This window comes from Glycine max, chromosome 1, assembly GCF_000004515.6.
Source record: "Glycine max cultivar Williams 82 chromosome 1, Glycine_max_v4.0, whole genome shotgun sequence".
NCBI classification, from domain to species: domain Eukaryota; kingdom Viridiplantae; phylum Streptophyta; class Magnoliopsida; order Fabales; family Fabaceae; genus Glycine; species Glycine max.
The window spans coordinates 47,329,509-47,342,509 of record NC_016088.4 but is presented as its reverse complement, the minus strand read 5'-3'; the positions used below and the strand labels follow the sequence as shown (position 1 = coordinate 47,342,509).

At 31.5% G+C, this 13,001-nt stretch overlaps 1 protein-coding gene and 1 pseudogene across 1 annotated transcript; both read right to left on the bottom strand.

The window, feature by feature from the left end:
• Positions 1 to 7,664: 7,664 nt before the first annotated feature.
• On the bottom strand, positions 7,665 to 9,835 carry LOC106799830 (cytochrome P450 83B1-like; annotated as a pseudogene).
• Positions 9,836 to 9,918: 83 nt separating this feature from the next.
• Positions 9,919 to 13,001, bottom strand: LOC100806039 (2-oxoglutarate-dependent dioxygenase 19). Its single transcript, XM_003516396.5, has 4 exons — positions 12,708 to 13,001; positions 11,769 to 11,992; positions 11,152 to 11,482; positions 9,919 to 10,541 (listed from the first exon to the last, which is right to left on the bottom strand). The coding sequence occupies exons 1-4, from the start codon at positions 12,957 to 12,959 to the stop codon at positions 10,293 to 10,295; spliced, it is 1,056 nt and encodes a 351-aa protein (XP_003516444.1). The 5' UTR covers positions 12,960 to 13,001; the 3' UTR covers positions 9,919 to 10,292.

Genomic DNA, 13,001 nt, shown 5'->3' with positions numbered 1-13,001 from the left:
TTTAAATATGTTGTTAGCTCCATACCACTGAAGACAATTCACATTTTTTGGCAAAGACTTAGTTTTTCAGATCAAGGGTTAAGTGAGACACAGGTGACCATAACCGAGGAGATGGAAACCATATCGAAACGCTTTGAGCAGCTCGATGTTTGTGGTAAAATACATTTGAAGTCAAAGCTGGGAGATATTGCTTACCCTGATATGAACTCCATGCGTCCTCCTCCAGAAAAAGTGAAGACCAAAAAGCAGACATCGGTCCACGATCTCCTGTATCTAGGGAACAAGCGATCAAAAGACTCAGTCCACTGGCCACCACAAGGCCTTCAATCTCTGGGATAGGCCTTCCAAACTTAGCCATCTTCCTTCCATGGGAAGATAGCTTCAACTCAGGACGTTCCTGCAAACAATTTTACGACTAACGTAAACAAATAATGAACTTGTCAACTACGTTCTTTATGTTTTTTAAAAATTACATACCTCTCCATTCCACACTCTGAAAGCAATGTGATTTTCAAAATCACTCAGAACGGATGTGTCATGGGGTCTGCCTGGAAAACCCTCAACATGACCAGCATCTTCTTCAACAGGTGCTTATGGCTAGTCGTCGACCAATTCCTCCTCGACCGTAGGAGGGTCCTCCATAACAACCTGTTGTTGTAGCTACCTACGCGCTGATGCAGTAGGCCTTCGCCGCGGGGGGCATCATCATCACTCTCATCTCTCCTACCCAACACTTTCCCTATTGCGCGCCCTAAAGCGCGACCAAGACCTCTAGTTCCAACCATTATCTACATAATAATTATCCTATTTTTTATATTCAATGTCCCAGACTATAATAAACAATTTCAATCATTTTTAATTTTCAGATCAAAATTACTTTTTAGAACAAATTTTAATTAATTTAAATATAGTATTATTTTCGAAATCTTAGCTAATCTCATCTTGGTTTTAATTTGAAATATCTAATCTAATCTAATCTTATTCTTAATTTAGGAAAACTAATCTAATCTTAGTCTTAAGTTGTGAAGTCTAATCTAATCTTACTAATAATATAGGAAATCTAATATAATCTTAGTAATCTAATCTTACTCTTCATATGGGATATCTAATCTATTATTCCTAATCTAATCAAATGTAATGTTATATTAACAAACATAATTAAATAAAATAACAAGCCAATTAATCAACAATACTAACCAAATCCGGCCATACATAATTGATTTTCATTAATCATTAAATTTCACAAATGATTACCACACTACAAAAAATAATTACAATTTATTAACAAAATGAGTAAACTAAAAACATTTCAAAATAAATACAACAAAATTAAATTAATGAACTGCATTTTTTATTTATTCTAAATATATTTCAAAAAATTCAGCCTTCTTTTATAAATTTCAAAATAACAAAAAAAAACCATACGGATTAGTGATCCGTATAGTTTATAAAACAATTTTTTTTAAAAAAAACATTTTACCTTCAAAATTTTTTTAATACAAAACTTTAAAAAAAAAAACCATACGGATCAGTGATCCGTATGGGTTATAAATTTTTAAAAAAAAAAACATACGGAGGGTTATAATTTCTTCTTTAAAAAAAAACTTACGGATCATTTGGGTTATAAAATTTTTTTAAAAAAAACCATACGAATTGGTTAAATTTTTTTTTTAAAAAAAAAAACCACACTGATCCGTATGGGTTAAATTTTTTTAAAAAAAATACATACGGATCAATGATCCGTATGGGTTATAAATTTTTTTAGAAAAAAACCCATACGAATCATTGATCCATATGGTTTACAATTTTTTTTTAAAAAAAAAACTTACGGATCATTGATCCGTATGGGTAAGAAAATTTTGTTTTTTAAAAAAACCCCATACGGATGAGTTGTAAATTTTTTTTAAATAACCATACCGATCAGGATTAGTGATCCATATGGGTTAAACAAAAATTTTAAAAAAATAAACATATAGATCAGTGATCCATATGCTTTATAAAAAAAACATTAAAAAATACCATACGGATCATGTATGGCAAATTTAAAAAAAAATTAATTTATCAAAATTTCAGCAACACAATATTAAAATTATTAAAAAAAATAAAAAACTATATTAAAAACTATTAAAAAAAACCCATACGGATCATTGATCCGTATGGTTCATACGGATCGTCAATCCGTGTGAACTGTACGGATCATTGATCCGTATGGGTTTTTGTCGGCAAAACGCCATTTTTTCAGACAAGGCTTTGAAATAAACCGACAATAGCAACAACAAACACAAAAAAAAAAAAACAATCTCATACAACAATATCATCATGCAACAAACTCAACATAACAAAACACCATTTTGTCAGCAAAACGGCATTTTTTCCAGCAATATGTCATTTTTTCTGGCAAAGCTTCGAAATAAACCAACAACAGCAGCAACAAACACCAAAAAAACAATTACATATAGCAATTTCATCATGCAACAAACTCAACATAACAAAAAATCATTCAACGAACACGAAGAAGCGGGAGGATCACTAATCTAGAAGGTTGACCGGAAACGTTGCTCATAGGAAGACGAAGAAGCGACATTACCACGGAGGAAGACACAAGGTTGACCGAAAACGCTGCTCACAGGAAGCCGAAGAAGCAAATGCAGAGAGGAAGAGAAAGAAACAACGCTAGGAAATGAAGAGAAGAAGAAGAAAATGTGGCGTACGGACAAAACTTACGCTTTTATATTATTAGGGTAAAGGGCATGTATGCCTTTTCATCACACCTGTTGGGTGCCCCAGCAAAAATATAGGGTGCACTAAGTAACTCCTTCATTCCAATCAACCAAACTAGTCAATTTGTATGTTAGGGTCACGGCCCATGATAAACAATTTTCATTTTATTTTATTAGGTATAATTATAAGTTAAATTACTTAGTTCATCCTAAAATTATATTAAAAAATTTAAGCATCTCCTTAAACTAATATTTTTTAATTTAATTCATAAACTAGCAAAATATGTACTTAAGATTAGTTTATGATAACTTGAAACCACTAAATGATAATTTATAATGACAGTTTAAAAATCTCACAAACTCAATTAAAAAAGTATATATTAATAAAAATGACTTGTTTATTGAACAATTAGACAGATTTTTTAACTAGTAAAGAAAGTTAAAAACTTGCTAAAATACATTACTAAACATAATCTTTATGTATAGAGTCAAACCAATAAAGTTTAAACTATGATAAGGATAAAAATAATAATTAAACCAATAAAGAAATTAAACAAACTAGGAAATCAACCACATTTCGGGAAAATCTCAAAGTAAAAGGAGCTAATACAAGGATAACCTAAAAGATGATGGTTCAGCTAGGAACAAAATTAAGCAACCTGAATATGCACATACACGTACAAATTTAGTGGGCATAGAAGAACGGGGTAAGTGTAGCAAACTGCAATTACCAGTAACAAATCAGCCTTTCAAAGTCTCCCACGATGTATAAAGTTAGTGGAATGTAATTTGAAAGATAATAAAAAAAATATCAAACTGGAACAGAGGACCAAAAGAGCTAACATTTTCAAAGTGTTTAATCAAAATTATTAGTAGGCTATTTCTTGATTCAATCTTGAGACATTATATGTTATTCTTCAACATGCACGGTAGTACTATTTTATATGACAAAAAAATTTACTCGAATTGAATTAAAACACACACACACACACACTAATATGCTTCTTCAAAATTATAAAAACAAATAGGAGATAAATATAAATGGGATAATTATAGAGGTTCAATTTTTTTCATCCATTAAAATATTACGATTCATTTATATAAATTTTTTTTTTAGTTTTTAATAAAGAATTAAAATCATATTACTTTTGATAAATATAAGGATTAAAAAGTGAATAAATTTGTCATAGAAATTGAAATTAAATTTATAATATATTAAGGTAAAAAAATATTTAACTCCGATAAAATCTCAAATCATTTAATTTTGAAATATAATTCTTGTTATGAAATGAAAAATTTAATTAATAATGAAAATGCTAATCGAGTACAAGATATGCCCAACTTGCAACTCTAGTACAAAATGACGAGTCCCAAACTAAAAAGTAGAAAACAAAAAACAGCAACCAGAAAAAAAAAATACTTTGCTGAAAACAAATGTTATCAGATCAATAACCCTCACCCCTAAAGAATTTAGCTTCCTCTGCCACTTATAAACCATAATGCGTTGACCACGTAATAAAATTAATAAAAACATATTACGAAACTTAATGATTAATTTTTTTGGTAAATATCCATTTTTATTCTTGAATTTTTTAGGGTTAATAGTTAAGTTTCTAATGATGAAAAATTAAAATTTTATCTTTAATTTTACTACTAGAAAATAGACTTTTAACATCGATTTTTACGGACTTTCAACATCAATTATAAACCAATGTTGAAACTATCATTGTTAAAAGTATCAATTTTGACATTGGTTATGAAAATCGATGTTAAAATTTACTATACAACATCGATTCTTCCCAGAACCGATGTCATATAGTAAGAAATATACTAAAAATATTATAAAAAAAACGAAAAAAACATCAATTTTGATCAAAACCGATTTTGTAATTACTATCAAATAAAAAAGTAGTGAAAGTAATGCAACAATAATCTCAATACAAAAAAGCATCTATAACCTAAGCTAATTAAACATAAGTCTACAATTGTAAAATTCCTTAAACACTTCGTACTTCATTTTTAACTCTTAGAAAACATTTGTCCATCAAATGCGAATTGCATTTATTCTCTCTAGTTCCAATGGTCTTAGATCAGTAAAATACTACATGATATAATAAAACATAACATAATCAATGTAAATAATAACAATTATAACAAATGAAATTAGTTTTCAAGTAAAAAATTACTTTTTTCCAATTATCCTTGAAACCTCCTAAGACTATGGTTAACATCCAATCCATGATGTAATAGCCGCACTTAGCGTTTCCTTTTTGCTTATTAGACTAAATTCAATAAGATATTCAAAGTTATCGCAAAATTAGTGTACACAGGAATAAAATGTCATTTTTAAGAGATCAAACATTGTTTAAATGACTTGTTTTAACTGGAATCCATTTAGTAGTTGCTTTGGATTTACTTCCTTGATTATCGTTCAATCCCTTCAAACCAATGGTTAAGGGAAACATGCATGCATATTGTACAATTAAAGTATTATTGTCAAATATAATGATAAAGTAAATGTGTTATAAATTACAACTGACCTATTAATAATTCCTTTCAAATAGTTGTCAAGCTTATTGTGGAAAGAACAAAAACAGGTGAGAGCATTGTCCTTAGGACATATAACGACCAGTTGTCAATATTCACTGCATTAAAGAACATTAAGTTATTATAATGCATACATTATTTAAATTGATTTGTTCAGTTTTACTTACCTATTCAAGTAGGCTCCTAAGTAGACATCATTCTATGAATTCTTCATCCATTTCTTAATATAATCCTCAGATTCAAACTACGATTGCCCAGATCTTTGTATAGAGTGTGGCTCAAGAAATTCATACACTAAAGCATTCCCTAATCACAGACTTAACTCATTCATAAGCCTATTGTTGTTAAAATAAAGTAAATTATGCATCAATTTAAAACAATCAATCAGGTAATAGGATGTAATTTAAAGTTACTTACATAATCCATAATTGTATAATAGCGATATTTAGACATTGACCATCGTGAGCTATTTCCCCAAGATCTTCATGCTTTATGTACAAGGGGACATTATCATTGTGCACCCTAAACACAGTTGTATCCCACGACACCTGTATAGGCTTGAGCAAAAGTTATGGGATCATCAATGTCATCTAGTATATGGGATTATCATCAGGTTCCAGCCTATGAACAGGCTTCATCAATCCCTCTAGTAGTTATTTATCCTGCACAGTTAATAAACGTAAGTCAATCATAGTCAACACTTTATTTGTAACAAATCCCTTTTTTTAATAATAATAACCACAACAAAAGGAAATACCTTTTTTTGAAAAAGACTATACAAGATGTATCGGCCAAGTAAAGAAGATGTTAAGGGCTTGCCCCACTAACCAAATCTCCTCATTGGGTATAAGAACACGAGCATTAGCATCTTGAACTTCCTCAACACCCACCTTCACCTGATCATTGCCTAAAGGGACGTTATGCACAGTTTTTGACCCCTCATAAACTCTTCCAAGGGCAACCAAGCGGAAAGGATTGTCATCAACATACAACCCACGCTTGTCTAATGCAGTGGTGTCTAGGTCCTGCCTCCAGGGATCGACACAACTTCCCTTTGTACTGACAAAGGTAGTAAAAGAAGCTACCTCAGGCTCAGCAGGAGGTACAACTCCTTGGGATTGCATCTAGCTGAAGGACAACATTAGTTGTCTCGTCACTTTTTCAGTGATTGACTGCTCCAGCTCATCCCTGATATTCTATGTCAACTCCTCCTTAAGATTTTGTTTGATTCAATCCAGCTCTTTTGGGCCGATCAACGTAGATGTGTGGGAACCTGTTGAAGCCAGTCCAAAGTATTATTTGATCATCACATTGACTCTAGTAGCACGGACACGATCAGGGTGCTCCGGTCACCCAATGGCAGTAGTCACTACATCCTGATGTCCATGGGCTACAAAACTACCCTGTGCGAACTGCTCTTCCAGGGAATCTCGAAATCAACAAAATATAAAATTGTTAATGGACTATTGTTGTTATTATAAATAATGACCATTGAAACAAAAAATTAGCTTGCAATCCTATCTGCAATTTGGCCTGCTGCCACAGATGTCATCTGACCTAATTTTTTTGTGCGAGTCATCTTCCACTTTACGTGTCGTCTAATGAGAGATGGAGGATTAACGATTGTTTTAGTGCTCCCAGATTGGGCTGCTTGCTCCAATCAATTTTTTTGTTTTTCCTCCATTAACTTCTCTTCAAGATAGTCATAACCCCTAGGAGACAACACGTGAGGGACAGTGTTTAGTTTCTGGATGGACTATGCCTTCTTTCTAACATCCTGTGACCAATAGACATAAAAAAACTATTTAAATCAATTGTAAATGTTAATTTGAAAAGGTTGAAGGACCACAACTAACCTCCCATGAAGATTCTTTATGGCTTTGACAAAATTGGTTCCACTTCTTTTTGTTGATATTGTACTTCTCACATACTTTGGCATCATTGTCCTCCTTTCCTTGTGCTAGAGTCCATTTGGAGGTCAACTCTGACTTAAATTGCCTCCATCACTCTCCTATGGTTTGGAGGATTTTCTTCTTCCTCTTTTTATCGAACGCTTTCGGAATATCAAATTCAGCTTGAGAAACAAAAAACACATGTAATAGTTAGTGAATAACAACAATGTAAGCAATTTAATACAACCAATTACAAGAACATACAAGGTTTAATTGAAATACCTAAATGTCCTCCTAAATCAAATCCTTCTGAGGTGCTGGAATCCACCTTATCTCGAGCGATGACTCGCATATAGGTCCTTAATTTATTTCTATGGGGACCATCAGTTTTTCCAGTGATAGGATCCACATGAACCAGTGGTCTCCCCCCCCCCCCCCCCCCAATGATTTGAGCCGTGTGACTTTTCTAGTCCTCTTCGATGTAGACAATGATGAAGGTGCCGACTCAGGAGGAGAGGAGCTCAGTGGTGTAGCCATGTGCCTATTAAAAAACAACATTAATTAAAGTATACTAAGTTATGTAATTGTAAATATGAAAACAAATAAATATAAAAAATGATTTCATTATACGATGTTAATTAATTCTCCTTCATCGTGATCATTACGATTTGCATGGAAGTCATCAACTTCTTCTTCTCCGTTGACATTAGGCATGTTTATAGAGAAAGGAGTGTGACAAGTATCAAATGTTGAATCGTCATCTTCAAGATTAAGACCAATGGTTTTTCCTTGTAGAACCACTGACCACCTTTTATCACAAGGATCTTGAACATAAAACACTTGTTTAGCTTGTTCTGTCATGATTAAAGGCTCATTTTGATAAACTATCTTCTTTAGATCTATCAAAATAAATCCAAAATTATCAGTTCACACATCGATTTTAACCCATTTATACTTAAAAACACACAATGATTTTAACATAATTAAGCTTCCAAATTTCTTTAAAGATTCTAAAGTAAGGCATGAACGTCAGACATGGATTGTCATCATTTAAAGTAGCAAAATATTGGAATTCAATCCTAAAACTAACCACACTCATTATACTCTTTTCGTCTTGCAATTTGGTGTAGAACAAATACTTTTTTTATATTGTATCCCTGCAATTAAAATTATTTTCTGCCACAATATAAATTATTTATCATAAATTTTATAAGGTCAAAATATTTATTTATTATAAATTTTAATTGCAGAGACAAAATACTAGTAAAAGTAAATGTTTCTATGTTGAATAAAGTATTGCCAATTCTATTCATATTTTTAATAGGTTAAATTATTTATTAGTGCTCTACAGTTATTCCGTTTTAAGTTTTAGTTCTTATATAATAAAGTGATAAATTTTAGTCTTCCTAAAATTTCAATCTATAAATTTTGTAACAATTTTATACCGGTATAAATTTTTCTTCGGTATTAAGTGTAGGGACCAAAATTAAGGAGTTCAGTTGGTTAAGCATGTATTAATTGTTATAAAGTTTTTGATATTTATTTTCGATTGATATGAATAAAAAAAAGCTGTAGGAACTAAAACTTTTAAAGATTAAAAATTAGAGGGTTTTTTGTTTTGTGACTAAAATTTTTAATAAAGAAAACTATAAAATAATCAAGGGAATAGTTTACCATTTTTAATAAATATTTTCTATTTATTTATTTTTAGTTAATATGTTTAAGCAATTAATTAACTAACAAAAACAATAAATTATAGAAAATAGGAATTAAGACAACATACCATGAGGACCCCTTTGATGTGATCAAAAGTGAGATCAATTGAAAGTGAACGATCATTCTTCAATAGAAGCAAGACATCAACCATATCATGTTCCTGTGTATGTTGTCTATTCGGATCCATGTGTTCATCAATTACCTCTTGGTAGAACTTATCGAACTCCTTGAAATTTCATTCAAGTCGTGCGTGCAATCCTTTCAGTTTATCAATTCATCCCATGAATGGAATATAATCCGAAACAAAGAAAGTACTCATCATGGCCTGAAGCTCATTGAGCAACACATGGAACCTACTCTTATCACTTCCTTCGTCCTCATACCTTCTCCCAAAAGCAATTCTACACATTATAGTGCTTGAGAGAGAAATGAGTAACTCATTCAAGTTTGTAACACCCGAAGAAGGCATGCCCAGATATTTTTTTGATCATCTGCTTCACCTCAAACTCTCTTATAGAGGAAAAGCTAGAGACACGCTTGGAGCTAAAAATATGGACAACACAAATTTTTCTAATTTCTATCCAATATTCATTGTATGAGGAAAATGCAATCCCTGACCCATTATAGGACAATTTCTGTTGGCCAAGTAACTTAGGTCGTCCACTAAACTCTAGGTCATGCTTTTTCAGTACCTCTTTGGCTAATTTAGGAGAGGAAACAACTATGGCTGGCCTTAACCCTAATTGAAGGGAAAATATAGGTCCATATTTCTTTGAGTTGTCATAACTGCAGATAAAGAATGGAATTGTCTAATTGATGTAAGTTTCCTATCATTGGAAGGCCTTTAGGACCTGGAGGAAGGGGTGGGTTCTTGAAGGTTCTAAGATTGCGGAAGAAGAACAAGAAAAGCACATGGAGAGTGATACATAGAAAAAGTGGTAACAACATTGTGGAAAGCATAGTTGTAAATCTTATCATTAATCGGTGGATATAGGCTTGTCATTAAAGCAACATGTATTTATAGGAGGAGTAACGTCACTATTCCCTAGCATGATATGAATTTAATGTGAATATGTGATTGGTCCCCTTGTGTACATATGGTGGTTCTGTGTATGTGAAAGTGATTGGCATGCAAACGGCAGTGCATGGTGGCTGCATTAATCAGGTTTTATTAAAACAAATAGAAGGTTACTATACCCGATGTCTCATATACGATAAAGCTTTTTTTTAGTTGATAAAGTACATAAATTTATTTGAAAAAATACACTAATTTCTAGCTAGATGAAAGGATAGTAGAATGGAAATATGAATGATAGGCATAGAATACATGTGAGAAGACGTAATTTATTCACACCTTATTATAACAAATTAAGTAAAGTTTGGTGCGTGTGAGAGGGTACACCTAAGTACAAATTTTTCACACTAATCTAGCTTGCTCAAGTGATGATTGCACATCGATCTCGTCATCCCCGTTTACTTCCAAGGATTCTTTGTAGGTCATCCCACGGTATCCCTGTGGGTGTTTTTCATCAACAAACTCTATGCTAGGGCTGATTAATTTGTCCAACGAAGGTCCGTGAATGCCCACTACAGAGATCCTTCGCACCTTATTGTTGCCAACAATAACTCGATGGATATGACTCTTGTACATCCCATTGGTTAAGATCTACAATTGAGTATGGTTTAAGAAAAAAAGTAAGTCAATTTGTGAGGAGGGAAAATATGTTCAAATAATTGCATATTGGGTAGTAATAATTATAACAAACTTAAATTGAATGGACCTGAATTTACATTTGCATGTGCACTAAGGGTAGAAACACATGGTGTGTTTGGTTTAGAAGAAAAAAGTGAAAGAAAAAAAAAAGAGGAAAGAAAAAAAAAGTAAAAAGTGAGTTAATTTTATAAACTTTTTTGTTTTCTTGTTTGGCTGTGGAGAAAAGAAGAAAAAAAATATGTATAGAAATGACATAAACATTCTGAATAAACCAAAAAGTATACATAAAATAAGAATATTTGGATTTTTTTCCACTATATAGTATGTAACTTTCTCTTTTTTCTCTAAGAGAAATTATTACATGCTTCCACAAATATTTATAAATTTCCACATGACTTGCAATTAAATTTTATAATTCGTGAAACAAAAAAGCTAATATAATAAGTTATGTGGAGATTAGTCAGACCATATGATTTAGACATGTAATAACTTATCTTTTTCTCTGCATATAGAATTGTGTACCAAAGAGAGATCAAGGAGGAAATAATTTGAATAAAATTACCTCAAGTTGATCACCAAGCTGGATGAGTATGGCATGATGGGGAATATAAGCATTGATCCACTTCCCTTTGTGGGAAAGAATTTGAAGACCACCATTTATATCTTGCAAAAGTGTAATGACGAAGCCAGGGTCAGTGTGTTCAGACAGGCCAACGGCTCCCTTGGATTTGGCATTGGGTGGATAAAGGTTCATGGCCAACACGTCAAACCCTGATTTCAAGTTCAATGCCTTCTCCACGAAGTGTTCTTCAAACCCTAAGGTCTTAGACACTGCCCTTGCTAATCCAATTACTATCTTTCTCATTTCTTTGCCATATTCTTCTAAAATTTTGCTGATGCATGAAAAAATCCAAAACAAAATGAAATATATGGAACTTCATGAGAAAATAAATATAATATTATCAAAATTCTAACAAACGAAATCACAAAATAAACATTAGAGGGTTACTATAACACCCTTGGAAGTTTAAGAGCTTTTGTATAAGTCAATAGTTAATAGTACTCTAAAAATGTTAAAAAAGAAAGGGACAGGGAGAAACAATGTTTCAATAGTAGTACAAAACTACTCTTAAATATATGATAATAATGCAATATATAATTTCTCTAATTATTATATACCTGAAACCTGAAGGGTTGGAAGGAAAATGATATTGGGGATGAGCAACAACCTTTAGATATTCCCTGTTTTCCCCAGCGGAGGAGTTTAGTTCCCATCGAATTTTATCCAATGGAAATTTTTTGCTGTAGTTCCTTCTCTCATCCAAGGTTGTTTGATTAAAGAAATCAGAAACTCCTTTTAATATATTATCAAATACTCCATCAGGGATGGTATGGTTTACCAACTGCATACATACGAAGGAATAAGCAACTCTATATCTATTGAAAATGCTTAATACTTCTTCTTATCTTTTTTATAAAAAAAAAAAACGAATTATAGTGTATTCTATATTATAACTTATTTTTTTATAAAAATTAAAGGACCGAAGATAATATTAATTAAGAAAAAGTTAACACGAATAAATTAATATTTTATGATATCCAATCATCCTTGTACTGTAAGAGTTGGGTTACCTAGCTATTTTTCCTTTTAAAAAAAAGTTATAATGAAGGACAGAAATAATATTTTTTAAATTAGTCTCTATAATTTTTTTATTAATTTTTTAATCAAAATATAATGTGATTTTTTCCTTTCATGTATTAAAATTATTTATTTATATATTCTAAAAATTCGATAAAATCATATTCTTTTAATTTATATTCAGGGACTAAAATTACATTATTTTGATAAATTAAGGACTAATAATAAAAAATTAAGAAAATAAAAGTCATATTTTCAAAAATTAAAAATATTTTTTGGTAAAAATTTATAAATATATTTAATTCTTCATGAAAAATGCTCACAACAGATTTTTTTTTTTTTTACGCATCCTATTTGTGTATACATGGAAACATTGGTATAATGTGTCCAGTATTTAAAGGGTTGTAAATTTAGAAAAGAAAAAAGAAGCCATTCATGACACGGTGTAAATAGTAGGACACAAGAGCTAAGAGATTTACATAGAAGAAGCCATATTCCTGGCATGCATCACGGAGGCATTCAAGGGCATGGAATTGCTTATTAGGGTCATCACAGAAGAGTAGAGAGTAATCAATAGTGGGTATGTCATCATCAGAAGCTGAATATGGATGAACATCATAATGGTCTACCACTTCTAGCTGAGAGAAATTAGCATTGGAGTAAAGTGGGGCTACCTTCAACTTATTTTCAGAAGAGTATGATTCGGATGCAAATGAACCTATTTCAGCCATATTACAAAGATTGAGAGAGCAAGAGAAATTAGCTATAGCTGT

Coding starts and splice junctions, on each gene's coding strand:
- LOC100806039 (XM_003516396.5), bottom strand. CDS start 12,959: ATGGCTGAAATAGGTTCATTTGCATCCGAATCATACTCTTCTGAAAAT. Junction 11,483..11,768: donor TCCAACCCTTCAGGTTTCAG/GTATATAATAAT, acceptor TTCATGCATCAG/CAAAATTTTAGAAGAATATG. Junction 10,542..11,151: donor AGCTTGGTGATCAACTTGAG/GTAATTTTATTC, acceptor ACTCAATTGTAG/ATCTTAACCAATGGGATGTA.